The 20,095-nt window shown below is 46.6% G+C and overlaps 2 protein-coding genes across 5 annotated transcripts in view; both read right to left on the bottom strand.

Moving 5' to 3' along the window:
• The window catches only part of LOC309369867 (matrix metalloproteinase-23-like), a 28,448-nt gene extending 17,808 nt beyond the window's left edge, over positions 1-10,640 (bottom strand). For all 4 annotated transcript variants that reach the window (XR_014168265.1, XM_081911274.1, XM_081911273.1 and 1 more), the window contains exons 1-3: positions 9,256-10,640; positions 8,489-8,616; positions 6,987-7,123 (exon numbers count right to left, since the gene is read on the bottom strand). Coding sequence is in view for 3 of the 4 variants with exons in the window: in XM_081911274.1 (XP_081767400.1) it covers positions 6,987-7,123; positions 8,489-8,616; positions 9,256-9,411 (421 nt within the window). In the remaining variant the exon portion in view is untranslated. The remainder of the gene's footprint in view (positions 1-6,986; positions 7,124-8,488; positions 8,617-9,255) is intronic.
• Positions 10,641-16,766: 6,126 nt separating this feature from the next.
• AP2M1 (adaptor related protein complex 2 subunit mu 1) overlaps positions 16,767-20,095 on the bottom strand; it is a 37,540-nt gene continuing 34,211 nt past the window's right edge. The window contains exons 8-11 of the mRNA XM_081911238.1: positions 19,514-19,649; positions 18,956-19,053; positions 18,703-18,814; positions 16,767-17,893 (exon numbers count right to left, since the gene is read on the bottom strand). Of these exons, the coding sequence (XP_081767364.1) occupies positions 17,759-17,893; positions 18,703-18,814; positions 18,956-19,053; positions 19,514-19,649 (481 nt within the window). The 3' untranslated portion in view covers positions 16,767-17,758. The remainder of the gene's footprint in view (positions 17,894-18,702; positions 18,815-18,955; positions 19,054-19,513; positions 19,650-20,095) is intronic.

Genomic DNA, 20,095 nt, shown 5'->3' with positions numbered 1-20,095 from the left:
GATGGAGTTCCTAAGGGAGGTCTAGTAACCTCTTCACTGTTTCCACTGGAAGTGTCCCAGAGCCCTTCCTCCGCAGTGACTCTGGCACTCCCCCTGCTGGTTCCCTCCGCTGCTGCAGAGTCTCTCCTATTCTGCTGGAGCCTGTCCACCACTTTTTCCTCGGATGACAGTTCCCTGACACCTACTCTAGAGAAAGAGGCGTGGTTAAAGGCAATGCAGGCAGAGTATAACTCTCTGCTAAACAACAATGTGTTTGTCCCTACAGAATTGCCTGAAGGTAAAAAGCCCATAAGCTGTAAGTGGGTTTTTAAAGTGAAAAAGCTGGCTGATGGTAGTTGTCAGAGGAAAGCCAGGTTGGTGGCAAGGGGCTTTACACAAAGGAAAATGATACATTATGATGAAGTGTTTGCCCCAACAGCAAAGGCTGAAACAGTAAAATCAGTTTTAGCAATGGCAAGTCTGAGAGGGTTAAAAGTTAATCATTTTGATGTTGCCTCAGCATATTTAAATGCTCCTATAGACGCCGAGGTGTATTTACAGCAAATACCAGGTTATGAGCTGGAAAAAGACAGCATGGTGTTGAAGCTGCAAAGGGCACTATACGGGTTGCACCAAAGTGCACGTCTATGGCATGAATGCATAGACACAACTTTGAAAAAGATGGGATTCAAACAAAGCCTGGCTGATTCCTGTTTATATTCAGCAGTGGTGCAAGGAAGTGTTTGTTATTTACTTTTGTATGTTGACGATATCTGTCTGATAACAACTGCACAAAAGCAAGTGTCTTGGTTTATAAACAGCCTAGGTAACAAATACAAACTGAAGTATTTGGGAGAGATTCAGAATTACTTAGGAGTAGAGGTTCAGAGAAATGAAGAGGGCGTCTACTCTCTGAGTCAGAAGGAAAAAATTGAAAAGTTACTAAAGACATATGGAATGGAGAGGGCAAATGAGGTTGATACTCCCATAACTACCCAGTACAAAAATGAACCAGAAGGGCAAAAATGTGAGAATGCAACAGCGTTTCATTCTCTGTTGGGTTCTCTGTTATATTTAAGTTGTTGGACAAGACCTGACATAACATTGGCAGTGCACATGTTAAGCCAAAGAAGTGCAGACCCGGCTCAGAGAGATTGGCTAGCACTTAAAAGAATCCTAAGGTATCTGAAAGGCACAAAAGATTACAAACTGGTGCTGGATACAGGATATGATCAGCAAGTGTATGCATACGCTGATGCCAGCTGGGGGGACAGAGAAAATGGAAAGTCTACCACTGGCTATGCCATATATATTGGAAATGCCCTGGTTCAGTGGAAATCCCAGAAACAAACATTTGTTGCCACAAGTACTTGTGAAGCAGAGTACTCAGCCATAAGTGAATGTGTATCACAAATAGAATGGTTTGCTTGCCTAACAAAAGAGCTTGGAATACCTTCTGAAATGCCAATCACTGTGCTAAGTGACAACATGGCTGCACAACAGCTTGCTAACCAACAGAACTTTAAAAGCAAGAGCAAACATATAGCTATAAGATACGGAAATGTGAAAAATGCTTTGGAAAGAAATGTGTTAAAGGTACAGCACTGTAACACAAAATGTAATGTGGCAGATTTGTATACAAAATGTTTGGATGCTCCTAAATTTCGAGACTTAAGAGAATTATTAGGTCTCAAGCCTTTGACTTAAGGAGGAGTGTTGGGATTTGCAGGATACTGGATAAGCCTGCAGGCTTCAGGATGATGCAATACTCTGCTGGGTCAGAGTGACTCAGCAGGAGTGTAATTAGTATCACCTGCTTTAAAAGGAAAGCCTGTGTAACAGTGGGTGTGGTTGGTGTGGTGGTTGTCCTGTATGGTGGTTGTGCTGTAGAGCTGTGGTGGAGGAGAGTATTCGTTTGTAAGTACTCTGTATGGACTGTTTCTTTTGTATATGCCTGTGTAAATAGCTCACATTAAAAAAGACTGCACTGGAAAACCCTGGAACTCTTAGCGTCTCTGCTGAAAGCTTCACGTGGAATACGCGACAGATGTCGCTGCTTTTTAAGATGCTGTCTAGGTTTGCCATCGCTTTTCTCCCAAGAAGCAGGCGTCTTTTGATTTTGTGACTGTTGTCACCATCTGCAGTGATCAGGCCAATCTAATACCATCCAGTAAACTGCATAGGTGAAGACTCGAACCCATAGATTCAAGTTACAAGAAAGGAGATTCCAACTAAACATGACGTAAGCCAGAAAACAGTTTATCTCCTGAGTTTTCGCCAATAAAACTCAGAAACGAGAAGAGTTAGGAGTCCAACGTTGTTTACTGCAAAGCAATAGGTTACAATGGGATAGCTCCTCTAAGGTTGCAGTCCCGCCCAGTGGTCCGGGCAGTGGTATTTATAAAGTTTCAAACAAAGCATTTCAATTTCCACCAATCATATACATCATTACCTCATTTAAGTTGTTGGACTAACCATACGCATAAGCATTGGCTGTTTCTGCTGACTAAGCTCTGATTCCCACTGTGTTCTGCTATGATCCTGCATGATGAATACATTGTGTCAGGGTGCATGTTGGGAACCTGTGTTACCTGCAGCCATTTGCATCATGTAGCAACTTATGTTCAAGCTTTATGCTGTATCTTTGTGATTTACATATTAGCTGTATTTCTGCCCCAATTGGGGGGGGGGCAACTTGCAGAATCAGCAGTTTCTTAAAGTAACAGGCTACCATAACTTCTCTATCAGAAGCATACGCAAGGATTTACAGGGGTACACATTATTGCATTGATTGCGGCCCTTTGGGCCACTGCCACAAACATAGAATTTGTAGAGTTGGAAGGGACCACGAGGGCATCGCAGGAGGGTGGACTACATGATTCTCCCACAGCCCACTGCCAACTCTCTGCTCATCAGCAGGGAGCCCTTGGTGGAAGAGACCAAATTTGCTCAGTCAGTCAGATTTTGCTTGGACTTGAGTTAGTTGTGAGTCTGCGATTGGTATCGTGGAATCCAACAGGTGGTGTTCAACTAACTTTTACTCAAAGTAGACCCACTGTAATTAACAACCATGTCTAAGTTTGAGGCATTATTTCCAATGAGTCTACTCAGAGTAAAATGCAGTTGATTACCACCCAAGGTGTGTGAACATCTGAAGAGGACTTGGCCGACTTCTGTAACTTTTTCCTGTTCCTTCATGCCGAAATCCTATCCATTTGATATAGTAAGCTTTAACGGGTATTGTGTCATGTCTTCCGACATCTGCATTGTAAACTGTATTGCAGTGCATTTGGTGTGGGAAGTCTTCTCTCTGGTCCAGCAGAAGTTCGTTTAACTGTCACTTGGGGCCTTAACTGACAGCTGGTGTCAGAATTCTCATTATGAATAACAAGGTTTGAAGGGACTCATATTTCAATTGGTGGGTTCAGGTTTGGAATTTTCAGTTAGACAGTGTGATTGGCTGGAGCTGGACTAAGAGGGGCCAGAAGAATGGTATATATAGCCAGGAGCTGGGGAGAAAGGAGTTAGTTAGCTGGAGTCAGCCAGAAGAAAACAGCAGAGAATCAAAGGAAGCAGAGGAAGACCTGAGAGGCAGGCACTGGAGTGCCTTCGTGGCAGAAGACTTAGAATCATAGAATTGTAGCGTGAGACAGGGGTTCTCCAAGGTCCATCTAGTCCAACCCCTTTCAATGCAGGAATCTTTTGCCTAACGTGGGACTCAAACTCATCACCCTGAGATTAAGAGTCTTGTGTTCTGCCAGATGAGCTATGGAGCTGGACAGAGGCTGAAGAGACGGTGGGGAAACCCATCTGCAGCACTGGAGGGGAGGCGTGAGAAGCAGCGTGGGACGTCAGCCTCTGGTGACTGGTAGGAAGAGGACCAGAGGGAAGACTTCCAGGGCAGGGCAGCAAGGCAAACCTGAGCTTCAATAGGTCAGTAAACACTTGGGAAAGGAGCTTTCCAGCTCTGTTAGCCTGCTGGTGAGGTTTAACCAGGGGGTGGAGATAATAAAGCGGTAATTTGGCTAAGGGGTTTTAAATAGGGGGGATGAACTGCTTCCTTCAAGCTGTCCTGGGACAATAAGTAATTGCCATTTCAAGTGACAGTTACAAGTTTTTATGATTACGATATCTTTATTGTCCCTTGCGGAACAATGACATTGAAAAACTACATAAAACTACCACAAAACTACATAAAACTACATTAAAACTACATAAAACATTCAAAAACCCCTAAAAACTCTAAAACCCCATTTTAAAATACACTATACAGTACTACAGAGACCCCTTATGCTGCGTTTAGAACCAGAATTGCATTAGCGTAGAAACTGTTTCTCAGGCGGCTAGACCTGGTCTTTATAACCCTATACCTTCTTGGGTTGACTCATCCAAAGAGCCAGTGCTATCTTAAAGGGACCAGATAACCTTGGGCACAGAATAATCTTGTAATAAATAAATGCAAGTATTTCATTTATTCAATTTATTTATTCAAATACCTTTGTTAAATATTGTATCTGTACCTGACTGGTTTAATATTACTCCTGTACCTCACAGCTGCCAGGTTACTGGGGGAATAAGTTAGACTGAACGGTGGTAGCAGAACCAGTTTAAGAGAACCATGGAGGTTGGTGTTAGGTTTTGTTTTTGTGGGGTAAGAGAATGCCGTGCTTCCCTGTTCTGCAGACCAGGAGCCAAGCAAATATGAGACATGCAGAAATCTCCTTTTATTGAAGATTTCTGGACTGAATGTTTGCCCACACAAAAACAATTCCATTCCACCTGGCAAGCTAGCATGTCAGGCAGAAAAGCCATCTCCTTGAGATTATTTTCTGTGTGCTGAAACTTTTTCTGGAGGAGCATTCAATCCTGTGATTCCCCCACCAGCAAACTGAAGTGGTACAGGCCAGAATCAGGTTTCCCTGCCTCACTGAGAACTAAGCCATAATTTAGGGGGTCTCTGGGAGAAATTGTAGAACTATAGAATCTGAATGCAGGAAGAGAGAGAAGAAAGCAGCAGAAAGAACAAAAATGGTGCTTTCATTTTAAAGGTCTTATATTTGTTAACACCAGAGCCTTTTCTCCTTTGCATTTTGAGGCTCTGAAGAAGGGTCTAACAACACGTGGGGTGTATGTGTGTTGTGAATAAATTTCTCCAGCCTCCCTACTTATGATTGGCAAAAGTGCAAGAAGCCGAGTCTAAATGAATCTTAGAGTAGGGGGTGTTCCAACATGGTGCCTGCAGAGGCCATTCCTGATGCCCTCAGGGGTTCCTCTCCCCTGCTGAAATTAGGATTATTTTATTTATAATGTTTATTTATTAAATTTACACATCGCCCTTCATCAACCACCCGTTAGGGCAGATCACAGAATTGAAAGAAGCATTGTATTGTAGTCAAGAGAATAGGTTCTGAGCCCCTGTCCTATGACCCGGGTGCCTTGATGCAACAGAAAATATCTGAGAAAAGGTGTGAATCCCACAATCATAGATGGGACAAAGATGTAGCATCACCAGACTCTCAACCAGGGGTAGCCAACGTTATGTATCAGACTCCCATCGGCTTCAGCCAGCATGACCAGTGGCTGGTGGCCATGGGAATGGTTGCCTACAACATCTGGAAGGCAACATGTTAGCAACCTCTACAAACCATTTCCTTGAACCAAAGCAGGGCTAGGAATCCCCAACTTATTTTATGTCGGATATTTGTCGCTTACCAAATCTCCCTTCAGAAACACAAGACACAAGTCATTCTCCTACAGCCCCTCTGTTTAAGTAACAATCACCCATTTAGACCAACATTTTCTCTTGTTCTCCCCCACACTCCTGCATCCAGGCGAAATAAATCCCACTCCTGCTGCCTCTCTCCATGTGTCTTCCATTCCCTCTGCTGCCTTTTTCATCTCTGCTGAGCTCCTTTGAACTTTCTCCAACTAGCCCAGATGTAATAAATCTGCCAGGGGAAGTCTCTCTTCCGCTCTTTGGGTTACGCCAAAAGCGGTTTGGAAGAGACGTTAAAACAGTAGCAAAAGGGGGGAGAGGAGGTAAAGAAGCACCAGGGGTGGACTTTGGTCTTTCAAATTTCAGCGGTGTGCTGTGCAAGTTCACAATTTCGTCATTGTGTGTGTGTCCCCCCACCTCTCGCCTTCCATTCTGCACATGCCTTGTGTCATAGTTGCAAGGCCCTCTGGCACTTCCCTCAGCTCTACGCCCAGGGCAGGGGAACCAGTTGTGCTGAGCTAAATCCACGTCTGGGAGCACAAGGCAGACCAAGCCACAGCATCTGGGCACCATCACAGGCACTTTCTTATATTTCCAGGGAAGTCCCAACCTTGAGTGTTTTCACATGTGGAATAAAAATCAAAATGGCACCACTATAGTCATATGTGATATGCAGAAATAGATCATGGAGACAAGAAGATCACAACCCCTTCTAAGATATACCTGCCCTATCAAAGGCAGTAAGGCTCTGAATGCTAGTTGCTGTTGCCCTCAGGTCCTGCCTGGGGGCTTCACATAGGCATCAGCCCGGATAGCTCACTTGGTTACAGTGTGTTGCCGATAACGCCAAGGTTGCAGGTTCGATCCATGCATGGGACAGCTGCATATTCCTGCATTACTGGGGGTTGGACTAGATGATCCTCAGGGTCCCCTACAACTCTACAATTCTGTGATTTCAATGATCTATTCAACCACTGCAAGAGCAGGAATGCTGAACTAGATGGGCCTTTGTCTTGATGCAGCAGCTGGGAGTGCCTGAGGTTCTTACCTGCTCCTCAAAATCATTTCTGGAAGCAACAGCTTCACTTTCCACTTGGAATATGAAAAGCAACTAGGAAACTACAGTGACAGAGGAGCTGGTGGGAAAATGACTGACAGTAAGGGAATGGGGTGGTGGGCAGAATTAGAGGAGTGGCCCCTCCAGACTGGTGTGCAATGGCAGGTGCCTTGGGCAAGATATTCCTGACACAGTAATATTGCATTAGGGATGGGTTCATTATTCAGCTCCTACCTATAGTGATGTCTGCCAGCTGGGTAGGGGCCAAGCGCCGGAAGCTGAGGGGAGAAACATCGCTCCACATGCGAAAGGCGCTCGCTATGGCTCGCTCGGTGTCCACCTTGTTGAGGGTGCTGGGGAACTGTACAATCCTGCAGCCAGAAAGAGGTACAGAGAATAAGCCAGGAGAAAAGCATAACCAGGAACATTATGAGCAGCGGAAGACTGGGGTGATTTCAAACTATTGGGCTGGTAGGTTCTTCCACCAGGGGGTGCTGTAGGGAGGATACAATCCTCAAATGGTCAGTCTAGCCAGTATTTTTTGGGTGATGCTATTCACCTCTCTTTCTCTCTCTTTCCTGATGGCAACCACAGCACTTTCATTGAAATGTGAATACTGTCACGTTACCACCACCCCATGCACAAAAAACCACTGAGTCTAGCCATACATACCAGTGGCAAAATCCACAGGGAGGGTGCCAGTACCAAGAAGGCCTTCTGCCTGGTTCCCTGTAACCTCACTTTTCGAGTGAGGGAACCACCAGAAGGCCCTTGGAGGTGGACTTCAGTGTCTGGGTTGAACAACTGGAGTGGAGATACTCCTTCAGGTATACTGGGCCGAGGCCATTTAGGGCTTTAAAGATCAGCACCAACACTTTTGAATTGTGCTCAGAAACACACCGGGAGCCATTGAAATCCTTTAGGACCAATGTTATATGGTCCCAGCAGCCACTCCCAATCAACAGTCTAACTGCCACGTTCTGGATTAATTGTAATTTCCGAGTCACCTTCAAAGCTAGCCCTATATAGAGCGCATTGCAGTAGTCCAAGCGGGAGATAACCAGGGCATGCACCACTCTGGCAAGACAGTCTGCAGGCAGGTAGGGTCTCAGCCTGCGTACCAGATGGAGCTGGTAGACAGCTGTCTAGACACAGAATTAACCTGTGCCTCCATGGACAGCTGTAAGTCCAAAATGACTCCCAGGCTGCACACCTGGTCCTTCAGGAACACAGTTACCCCGTTCAGGACCAGGGAGTCCCCCATACCTGCCCACTCCCTGTCCCCCCCAAACAATACTTCTGTCTTGTCAGGATTAAACCTCAGTCTGTTAGCTGCCATCCATCCTCCAACATACTGATGATCTCTCCCAGCAGCTTCATAGATGTTAAAAAGCATGGGGGAGAGGATGGAGCTCTGAGGCACCCCACAAGTGAGCGCCCACAAGTGAGCGCCCAAGTGAGCACCCAGGGGTCTGAACACTCATCCCCCAACACCACTTTCTGGATATAGCCCAGGAGAAGGGAGCGGAACCACTGTATGACAGTGCCCCCAGCTCCCAACTCCTCTGGACAGTCCAGAAGGATGTCATGGTCGATGGTATCAAAGGCCGCAACGGAGCAACACAACAGCTCCCCCCCAAAAAATTCTTATAACAATAACTTGCCCTGTGACACTGTATTTAGTAAGCCTGCAATAACTAGGCTATTGGTTCCCCACCCCAAATCAACATGCTCACTTGTAGGTCAGATTCACGTGGTCCCATTTGTAGCCTAGAGGGTTGATTGCATAGCGCCTCCTTCTGGTCAAGCCTTTGTTGGGTTGCCAAGTAGCAGAAGCCACAACAGATTGGGTTGCTTCGTCCCCCTGTAAAAAAGCAAGGGCAGGGGAGGCCATTCAGCAAATCTTTTGAGCCATTCCAGCTGAAAGCCCCATTCTAGTCTTAAACTTGGAGGATCCCATGTTCTCCCCCCCCACACACACACACACTCTCTCACACACACATGCCACTCCCCTTAACCTCAAGCTATGCAAATGCTAGTCTTCCTGGCTGGCTGCCCTGTGGAGAAATTCCTCACCCACCTTTTGGGAGCCTCCAGCAAATTGAGGCTGTCAAGGAAAAGGGGTTTGTGAGAAGCTACCAGGGAGAGGGGGAGGGAGGCGTGCATGGAAGAAAGAATTTGAAGCTGCAGCTCTGTGCACACTCACCTGGGAGTAAGCCTCACGGAACTTCTGAGTCGCAGGCATGCCTAGAATTGCCCTGCAAAGGTCTTACCTTTGACCATCCCCTTTGCAACCTCTCCTCCCTCCACCGTGAACTTGAGTGGAACTGTTTATTGTTTAATTTGCATCCCCTTTCCAGGGACAAATGTTTCCTCTCTGTAGAAAGCTGCTCCCATCTAACAGCGAAGAGACCCCCCTCTAAATTCCTCCCCCCCTCAATTCCTGTCAACCGCATTCCATCAGCTTCCCTTGCCAGGCACAGCCCTCCCCCCCCCAACTCACCTCTGCCTCCACATCTTGCAGAATCCAAGGAGCTGCGGGCAGCAGAAGGAATACAACTGCTGCTGCTCCAGCGGCTACTGCTGCTGCCCAGCCCCACTTTGACATTTTGGGGCACACAGGGGGCCTCGGAGCGGAAGGAAGTCCAGGACTCTGCATGGAGGCCACTCCTGCCAACGTCCTGGGCCTCTAGGATTCGCCCATCGCTGCTGCCTACCCCATGAAGATGTGCAGCTTTGCAAAAAGGAGCCCCGCTGCTGCCGCAAGACGGCCAGCCCCCAGCCTCGCCAGATTGGATCCATCTGTCCAAAATATACAGGAACAAAAGCAGGCGCCTGCTGGAACTTCCAGATGCAGACTCCCATCTTTTCCCTACGATCCAGAGAACCGCCGACATCCCAGTTCCTCGGCAGCACAACCACAAGGCGCAACGAATGTATGAAATTACACAGGAAGTTGCCACCCAGCCCAGGAGTGTTTACTCGGACCGGCAGTGGCTCTGTGTGGCTGCGTGCGGGGAATCTTTGCCAGCCCTCCCTTGAGATGTTGGGGGTTGACCCTGGGGCCTTCTGCATGCCAAGCAGATGCTCAACCACCAGGCTGAGGCCACCCCGCAGTTTGCGACAGCCGGTGTGGTGACAGCCACTGCTGTATTTGTTCTTTCCTTGATAGATGCAGGCAAATTCAGAGAGGATGAGCCTACCTGCAAAGCCATTTGGAACCTCTGCAGCAGACAAGGTGTTTTTGAATACCAGTTGTCAGGAACAAAAGAACAGAAAGCTGTTGGCTGTATTAGCTGAGCTTGCGAGATTCATCATGTGGCAGGTTGCAGAACTTGACGAACCTTCTGGCGGACCAAGCATAGAACTCTTTATTGCCTCCCTACAGCCTTAAAGCTGCCAGCCTTTCTCATCTGTTGCTGCAATATTTTTGGTGCTGAAACACAGGAAGAGGGATAAAGAGGAGAAGGCTGTACAGCAAGGTCAGAAAGGGGGAAAGGGTTTATTATATTTTGACTATTTTGTTGGAAGCTGCCCAGAGTAGCTGGGGAAACCCAGCCATATGGGCAGGGTATAAATAATAAATTACTACTACTACTACTACTACTACTACTACTACTACTACTACTGGAAGGCAGGAGGTGCAAGAGGGCTGGAACAGGAGCACCCCAAACAAAAGTGTTTGCAAAAAAGCAGAATATGCATTATGCAAAACTGATGTAGATGTAACTCAGCTTACAGCCTTAATTCTGTTTCACTTCTGAATTAAGTGTTTTGGTCACCATCCTTCATGCAAAGAGTACATCTTACCTCGCCCTCCCAAGCATGAGAGGCATCTTGTCCTGCAGCCCTGGTGATGCCCTCCTTAATCTTACCTGCTGCTGTTTCTGTCTGTGTTGCCAGGCCTTCACCACTGGCAGTGCTCCAACTGTCACAAGACTCTCCCTTTCCAGACGTAGGTCTGGGGCTAAACCAAATGGAGTTACTGTTGGAAGACCCAGCAGTAGAGATTCAAGCATGCCAAAGAAAACATTAGAAGGGGAGGGAGAAGCAACTGTTAGCAGTTAGCAAGTATCGATGCTGCTGCGATCAGGACAGAAGGGGGCGCTGTCCTCCAGCAAACCTCAGTCGTGTGGAAGGAAAGGATTGTAGAGCTTAGTGTTAAGCTTGCAGAAGATCTCAATTGCATTGCAAGGCACCTCTAGGCAGGACTGGCAAGATTCCCAACTGAAAACCCAGAAAGCCGCACTGCCAGTCAGTGTAGACGACACTGACAGATGGATGAATTCCCTGGTGCAATACAGGGCAGCGTCCCATGTTCACATTTTCGGCCTGTGCAAGCACTCGCCACATGTAGACGTCCTCAGGGCCTCTGTGTGGGCTGCAGTTGCAAGCAGAGTACCCAGCCAGCAGCTTTTGGAGAGTGCAGCATATTCTTGGTGCAGCCCCTCTTGCTCAGCAAAGGCCAAGCCGTTTCCTACTCCGAATTTGCACATTGCCTCTTACTGTCCCAGAATAGCTGCCCAGGCCAGAATCAACACTACAGACAAGCAAAGACTTGTGCTGCTTTGGCCTGCATGCAAAACTCTGGTTGAAATCTGCATGGAGATGGGGAGGGCATTATTTGCTGTTTTTTCAAGCTCCTCTCGTTTCCTGCACTGTTTTAACCCCACCTCCTCTTCTTCCAGGCTCCTCTGTGACTGAGAACTCATCATGGTGGAATTAGGACCAGACCTAAAGTATAGGAGCCATTAAGGAGCTGTGATAAATTGACATGTTTTGTTTTTAAGGAAGGAAGGAGTTCCATCTCCATCTGGTGCACCAGCCCTGCCAAATTTAAAATTCCAAATTTGCAAAAGTGCCTAACAGTTTTTCTCCCACTCACGAGTAGCAGGAGATCTTGCTAGTGATACTGATGCTGAGCCATGGCAGGAACTTCCCAAAAAAGACCTTCCCAAAAGCTCAACAACTTTTGTGTCTGCATTTTCACTTCTTGAAATAATGGGAACCCTACATTAACTTTCTGGTGCTTAATATTTAAAACAGGGTTTTGATGGATGAAATTAGCCTATTCCTGGCCAAAATATTGGGAAATACTAGAAAGGGATGGAGACAATTGGAAACTGCAGAGTTTAGAGAAAATGAAAGATAAAGTGCGAGACTGGTTACACTATGCTCAGATTAAAGAAGTGTTTAAGATTGATAAAAAGTTAGGATTCCAGGTGGAGAAATCGAAACTGGAAACAGAACTGTTAGAACCTAAGACCAAGGTACTTTCAAAAATGTATAACTTGCTGCTGAAATGGAACACACAAGACGAATTGGTTAAATCGGCTATGATAAAGTGGGCCCAGGATATTGGGCACAGCATTATGTTTGAGGACTGGGAAAGGTTATGGACCACCGGGCTGAACTTCACAGCATGTAATGCTCTGAAGGAAAATGTAATGAAAATGATATATAGATGGTACATGACCCCAGTGAAATTGGCTAAAATACACCATTCGTCTGATAACAAATGTTGGAAATGTAAGGAAAATGAAGGAACATTCTTTCACCTCTGGTGGACCTGCCCTAAAGTGAAGGCCTTCTGGGAAATGATATATAATGAGTTAAAAAAGGTATTTAAGTATACCTTCACCAAGAAACCAGAGGCCTTCCTTCTGGGCATGGTCGGCCAGAACGTGTTAAAGAAGGACAGAACATTTTTTATGTATGCTACAACGGCGGCAAGGATACTTATTGCTAAGAGCTGGAAAACTCAAGATCTACCCACACTGGAAGAATGGCAGATGCAGCTGATGGACTATATGCAACTAGCTGAGATGACTGGCAGAATCCGCGACCTGGGAGAGGAGAGGGTTGAAGAAGACTGGAAGAAATTTAAGATTTATTTACAAAAGTACTGTAATTTGGTTGAATCCTAACAAGGAAGCCAGAGCAGAAATAACTGTCTACCATTAAATTATAATTTTTTATTTGAGTTTAATCTAAATACTGCACTTAAGATCATAAACAAGATGATAATTTGCTTGGAAAAATTCGTTTTTAATGATGAAGTGGAAGCGGGAGACGTGAGGGAGTCCACAATAGAATGAAAGGATGTTATGAAACCTATTCTGTTTGTTAAATATGTATCTGTAAAAAATCTTAATAAAAATTTTTATAAAAAAAAAAAAGAAATTAGCCTATTCCTAGTTTGGCACTTAAGAAGGTTACTAAGGGTTCACTGTAAGCAGGGGACCGAGTCTGGAGTGGTTAGTTGTACTTGTTCAACTTCTTTCTAATGCTAACAGTTAATCAGCATGGAAATGTAAATAAAGTCACTTGAGCCTGGAAGTGAGATTGCCAGAGTTTGTTGGTGAGGAAGTCATTGGATTCCGTTTTTATTTAATTTATATATCCTGCCTTTCCTGGAAGGAACTCAAGCCAGAGTACATCAATATACTCCCCTACCCTTTTATACTTACGGTCACTAGATTGGGCTAGTTACTCTTAGTCTAACTTAGCCTATGTCAGCCTGTGAGCTTCACAGAAGTGTGGGGAGTTGAATTTGGGTCTCCCGGCATAAGGCTCTATAATAACCACTGTGAGCCTGATCTCTTGTTCTTCCATTGCTGTCTGGCAGGAAATTTGGGAAAATAGCCAGCTCCATCTGCCCCAAGGTGTCTAGCACCTTCCGAAGGTATCAACTGCGACACAGGCTCTGAATGACACCTGTCTCCTTTTGACCACTCAAACCAGTGTGCGAAAAAAAGCCCTTTAAATCTGAGTTGTTGCCTTATTCCCTACTCCTCGCATCAGGATCTGCTGATTCCCTCCCTACTACTGGGGTTCATCATCTGCCCTCAACCATCAGAACATGCCCATCCACATTATAATGCTTGTGAATAGTCTGAGAAGCCAGTGGTTTTTTTGGGGCATGATAGGTAGCTTTCAGCCACAACACTCCTTAAAAAAAAACAAAAAACCTGCCTTATCCCTTTGCCTTCTTCCTTTCCTTCCATTATTCATAAAACTTCTTGTACTTTGGCTACTGGGGTCTGCAGTGTGTGTTTGCCAAAATCTGGGAATCTAGTGATCTCCCATATGTCTAAGCCACTTGGGTTCATATAGGAGCGTAAGATTGCAGGTGTGAAAAAACAGTAAATGCTCTGATCCCTGGGAAAGACAGGGTGCGGTAGGCTGGTTCTGTGCATAGCGAGAGGGATTTAGCTGGGAAACGCAGGGTGCATTGTCTCAGGATTTTAGTATTTCCTAGGGCTCCCCTGTATTCCTTCCTATCTGGGTGGGCTAGGAGTTGAGAGGGAAGTAGAGGCAGCTATTACTAGGTGATAAAGACAAAACTGGCCAACTCTCTGAGGCAGCTGTGCAACGAAAGATAAGCCGGCTCTAGTCTACTGAGCTTTCCGCTTCCAGCATGACCACTGCAATCCGCAAGCTGTCTGGCCATTCATTGGGCACCTCTGACAGCTAGCCAAAGGCAGCTGTATCTTGTAGCCTGCTAGGCATTTGACAGGGTAAGCCTGGCTGCAAAATCAAGTGGCTTATGACGGCCACCCATAAACAGGCTGATGCATTCAGTGAGATGAATCACATTGTTTCTGTCCACTCTACCTGGCCCTGACCTGATACCCTGGATAATTATTCCCCTGTAATCTGCCAATCACCTATGTCACATACCTTTCAGGCTAGATTTGCCGTGAGAGACTAAGAGAAGCATGTGCAACCACCCACTGCTTGAACACTGCTCGCAGGCTTGACAGAGAATAAATCCCCCTGGTGGTGAAGTTCCTTCACAGCAGCAAGATAACATTTTCAATTGGAGCCTTCTATGACACTGCAGGTGGCGCTGTGGGTTAAAGCCTCAGCGCCTAGGACTTGCCGATCGAAAGGTCGGCGGTTCGAATCCCTGCGGCGGGGTGCGCTCCCGCTGCTCGGTCCCAGCGCCTGCCAACCTAGCAGTTCGAAAGCACCTCCGGGTGCAAGTAGATAAATAGGGACCGCTTACCAGCGGGAAGGTAAACGGCGTTTCCGTGTGCGGCTCTGGCTCGCCAGAGCAGCGATGTCACGCTGGCCATGTGACCCGGAAGTGTCTGCGGACAGCGCTGGCCCCTGGCCTCTTAAGTGAGATGGGCGCACAACCCCAGAGTCTGTCAAGACTGGCCCGTACGGGCAGGGGTACCTTTACCTTACCTTTTATGACACTGCAGAATCCAGAATCCATTCATGACAGCAACATAAGGAACAACTCCACGACACAACCTAATGTGTAGAGTGATAGCATCCACTTTCTGGCTGGCCTGGAAAAGCAGGGGAGGTGGATTGGCTCAGTGAACTGCCACTAAAGCCAAAAATACTAATAGGAAGGTTGAGCACTAAAGCAGCTGCATCAGAGCCCAAAAGGTTGGAGAAGCAAAGTTATATGAAGAGAACAACCCTTTTCCAAGTGCAAAGTGAGCTTTGACTAAAAATCCTCTTCACGGTTTCGTTTTTTGTGGGTCCAGGACTGCGATGTGGCACAGTAGAATTCACTCTGGCCATCTCCAGGCCATCTCCCTGCTGGCTGCCTGGTTTTTATAGGGAGTTTCTACTGTCTCAACAGTTATTGACCAATTTCCATAGTGAAGCAAAAACTAACATTTGAGCATAAGTTAATGCTTCCAAGGCTGATCCTCTCCAAAAAACCTCAACATGCGCTGGATATGACTCCCGTCAGTGTGATAATAACTGAAACACTTTACTCAAAAGACCTCTTCTCCACCTCGACCAATCACTTGTTATGACACAGCCCTGAAGGGAGGGATAGGCTGCAGTGTGACGTTCATGCTGTTCTTATGAGCTACAATAAAGCCCAACAGGTCTGGCTGGCGTGGCGATCACACAGGGCCCCCGGACGTTTCACGGTCTATTGACCCTGTGCCACCACTGCGGTTGTTTTCTTCGCTGCCACCACCCCGCTTCTCACGGGGACACACGGAGTCCAGACAGTTGTTAACATAAACAAATAATCAAGTTTATTTTCAAGTGCAGGAATAAGCGTATGGTTTCGGTTTATTTTTCTCTTGTCAGTTTCTTAAATCTTAGTTCCTACAACTTCAAACTGAATTATTCCCAACTATCTATCTAACTCCCCAACAATTCCTCTCACTCCCTCACAATACAACTCAACCCACTGCCTATTCCACCCTCTTCCTTCTCCAACACCCAAGCCTCAACTCCCAACTGACAAATCTCAACTCCCAACTGTCAACCCCCAGACCTCAACTGACTTTTCAAAACCTCCCATTCTATCTTTTACTCCCCCCTTGCATTCTCACTGGCCAATCACATCACACCCATTTTAACCCTTTCCTTGACACTTCCTAGGGGCAAACGCCACAGCTGGTTCACCCCTAACGGAACTGAGAGTGCATGGCAGAACACTTCCCAGAAACCTGCACCAGGCAAGAACTCCACAGCAGTCATGTGGGGATTGTTTGGCAGAGAAACCTCAGTACTTTAACACAATGACCTTTGTAGATGTGAGTTGTGTATCAGTAACAGAAATGTGCTTTTGTGGCAGTTCTGTGGCAGCGAGGAGGTGGTGGTCCTGAGTGCCAATGCTGTCAAGGCTTTGCCCTCCCTCAATCGTAGGCACTGACTGCAAGGCTGAAAAAGACAGCTTGATTGCTGACACTATACTCTCTGTCACGGCACATTATTGTGTCAGCTGCAGTGTGTAGGTGTGTCACGCTAACGCTCTCCACGCTCCTCCAGGGGCTGGAAAGGGATTAGTTTAACCTCTTTCTTGCTTGCTAGTAAATCTGAATTACAGTGTCGTGAAATGATACATGTCTAAAAAGTGTGTCACCAACATGAGAAGTTTGGAAAGCTCTGCAGAAGGCCAACAACTGGCAAATGCACAGGGATGCAGCTTTGGTCCCTTCCCAGTTTTTAGAGTACAGGGTAGCCACCGTCCGGTGATGGGTCCAACCCATGACTCCCCTAATAAGAGCACCACTTACAAACAAGCTGGTTCTACATACTTTTATTGGGTTTAGAACTGGACAAATCACAAGTGTACAAAATGGTAGACCACACTATCAGAAGCAGAGGACTGTGGGTTGCAGCAGCATTTCTATTGACCCAAAAGCATTTTGGGAAATGAAAGCATAAACTGATTGGGCAAAAAGAAAAAAGGGTGGGGGCAAGGGAGAGGCAAGGAATTACGTAAGTGGCCAGTTCCAAATTAAGAGGACAAAACCTGTAGATTTTGAAAGACAAGCTGACCTGTCCTCATGTGCCTGCTGGGTTTACCTTTTGGAGGAGGGTGTAGTTCTGATTGGGGGTGGGGGAGGGGAAGGTGATGGCTTTGCCAGCCATTAACAGGGCCCCAAGGCTTTGAAATGTTGTGCTATGCCCACCCACCCCAGCCCAACAAGGAGCAGATGCCATCCCTCTGCCTTTTTGGTCACAAACCTTCCCAGAGCAGGGCTCCATATCAAGGACTCTACACAACAAAGAGGGAGGGGAAGTGTGAGCCCCACTCTGGCTGCACAGCAACAATCACAACAGCAATAGCAAGCACAGGAGCCAGAATCAACTCAAGGTTTGCCCAGCCTATGGTTTTCAGGCCTATTCTACAAGTACATATGCACAAGAACTTCCAAAAATACGAGGATATGATGCAAGTAGTGACACCAACAGAAGAGGAGGGTTTTATCACATGGTGGTGGATGTTCCCTAGAATGACCACAAGGGGGTGGTAGTTAGACTGGCCCTTTTATACCCTGGGACAGAAGCAAGAGGTAAGCTGTGGCGGGGGGGCTCTCTAGCCGCCCAACGCCAGCTGCAAACTCCAACAGTGACTGAAGCCAGAGCAGGCACCAGTGTTCTTTTTCCAGAGAAGCTGCAGGAGTCTAGCTTCCAGCCTCTGTACGGAGGAGGGGCCAGAGAGATGCTCTTCAATTGTACTTTGAGACCAAGGGAGGCTGGGGAAGAGGGAGCCAGCTGGCTGCTGAGGGCTAGCATCTTGTCTCGTAGATTCCACTCCTGCCAATGTACCTCACCCATTTGATCACATCGTGGTCACTGTAGTTCAGCTTTGGCTCAAAGACTTTCAGGTAGCGCACCTTCAGCCCGGATGGTGCAAATGGGACCTGTGCAAAAGGAGAGCAAGGATGGAGAACAGAAATAAGTCTACAGCCTGGATGCCGTGGGTAAAAGCTGCCCACCCCAACATACAGCACTAAAGAAACTGCTCATAGCAGGAGTCTTTTTTAGTTCTCTACCACCTCAGCAGTTCTGAAGATCTCCTTAAGTCAAAAGCAAAACTGCTGGCTACTCTTTAATAATTCCAGTAAGAAATCTGCAGCTGTTACCCAGAAGCAAGCAACTGGGAGACAGATTTAAATACACAGGTGGCTTGCAGGATCCTGTTCATTCCCCAGCAGGGACATACATAAGAAGCTAATGATTAGCTGAACCACCACCTTGAACTGTGATAGGAATGTGCAAATTTTGCTTTCAGTACAACTTGAGATCTTCCTCAACCTCCCACTTCTGTCCCATGTTCCAGAGTTACCCTGTAGTGTCCTTGTGGAATGCCAGTTAAGCAAACTACCTTGCCAATTACCGTGGCTTTTGGAAGCTAATGACTCTCTCATTCCAGCTTTTCAACTCTTAGGAAGACAGTTCGGTTTGCAGGGGATTTCTTAAACTTGCAACATAATGGGAATCAGAATGAAAAGTCCTATAGTAATAAGCAGAACCTTTGGGGGCACACACACAAAAGCTATGGTGAAAGATTCTTCACTGACAAATGACTTCTGTTAAACAGGGGCATACAAGAAATTAATGCCTGTGCTCACTGCACCTTTGTTTTTGCAGTAATGCAGCCCCTTCTTGGAGCTGGAATAAACCATAGGTGGCTTCAGCAGCCATCCAGGAAAAGACTCTGCCCTCGTACCTCAAAGTTCATGGAGATCGGTGGCCGAGCCCATTTCTTCTTGTCGTTGGTGGGAAGAAGTTCTATCTCTGCGCTGATCTGAGACTCCTTCATTCCAGCCATACGCTTAATTCTAAGAAATGAGAAAAGGGAATAAAGAGGAAGCTGTTCTCTAAACCAGGTAAGCCTGGAGGGGAGTATGAGAACCGCCAGTACCAATACCCTTATTAGGCTACAGTTGCCTAGAGCAAGAAGTGTGACAGGACTGACTTACTTCCAGACAATGGCATTCTCACTGGCCTTGTATTTTGCCTTCCCTTTCATGCAGATAACCTGAACGCCACTTGTATTAAGAGGTGTTGGGATTCGCACCTGGAAGACAGAAGTAGTTTGAATTCAATTTCAACAGAAATGTCATTTCTGTGGTCATTTCAACAGAACTTTTCCCGTTTTGTCAACGAACAGTCCAGGACACATAAGGAGCAGCTGGCTTTGCCATCGATAGTGAAATGTATGCCAAAAGACTCTAGCCATGCTCAGCTGCTAGCAGTGTGGTTCTGTTGCAGTGCAAACATATCCAGCCAAAACCTGCATCATATCCAAGGACAGTTACGGCACTCTGATCTTCAGAAAAAGCAAAGGCTTTGCAAAGGCCTGGCAGCATCTATACTCAGGCACCAAGAGGGAAAAGCAGGGACAACAGCCCCTGCCCCCATCTTTCATAGGCTAACAAGTTGGAGGTGAAGTGACTCCTTCCACAGAAGCCCCCTCCCACCACCACTACAACATACTGTTGCATCTTGCGCAAACCTGATGCCCTTGTTGCACTTACCTCTATCTTCTGAGCCAATAGGGAAGGCTTAAAGTTGGATTTGATCACCACCTTCACCTCCAGCTTGGTGCGGCCCACCTCCCGCACCAGGGGGATCACACGGAAGGGCAGGATAATGTCCTTAGTGGTTCGATACCTGAGAGTCAAGATTTAATATCCTTTAGTGAATGGAGAGGAAGGCACCCTGGTGTCTGACCACTGGATGGTGACAAGAAGAGAAACCGATATGCTTTCGCTTACAGAAACAGAGGCTGGCCATGCCACAGTTTGCAAATCCTCGCCTTAAGAGGACACTTGATCTGAAAGGACAGCCTGATGCTAAACCACTTGATGGCTTTTGAATGGAAAGAGGACATAATGGACAGAGCAGGTGTTAAGTACAGTTAGGTTAAAAACTGCTCTCAGTCTACTTTGCAGAACAATTAAATGAAAATGCAATTTAAAAACCTGAAAAGGCAGCCACATCTATTTCCAGCAGGCAAAAAGGTGCTGAGAACAGTGGAGCTTATGTACATTTATTGGGGAGAGGGAAACAGAGTTTTCCTTCAAAGCCCAACTGCACCGGCTGCCAATTAGTTTCTG

The sequence above is a fragment of the Podarcis melisellensis genome (genome assembly GCF_964234715.1).
Source record: "Podarcis melisellensis genome assembly, chromosome: 5".
NCBI lineage: Eukaryota > Metazoa > Chordata > Lepidosauria > Squamata > Lacertidae > Podarcis > Podarcis melisellensis.
Note: the sequence above shows the minus strand (reverse complement) of the source record. Positions and strands in the feature narration are given on the sequence as shown.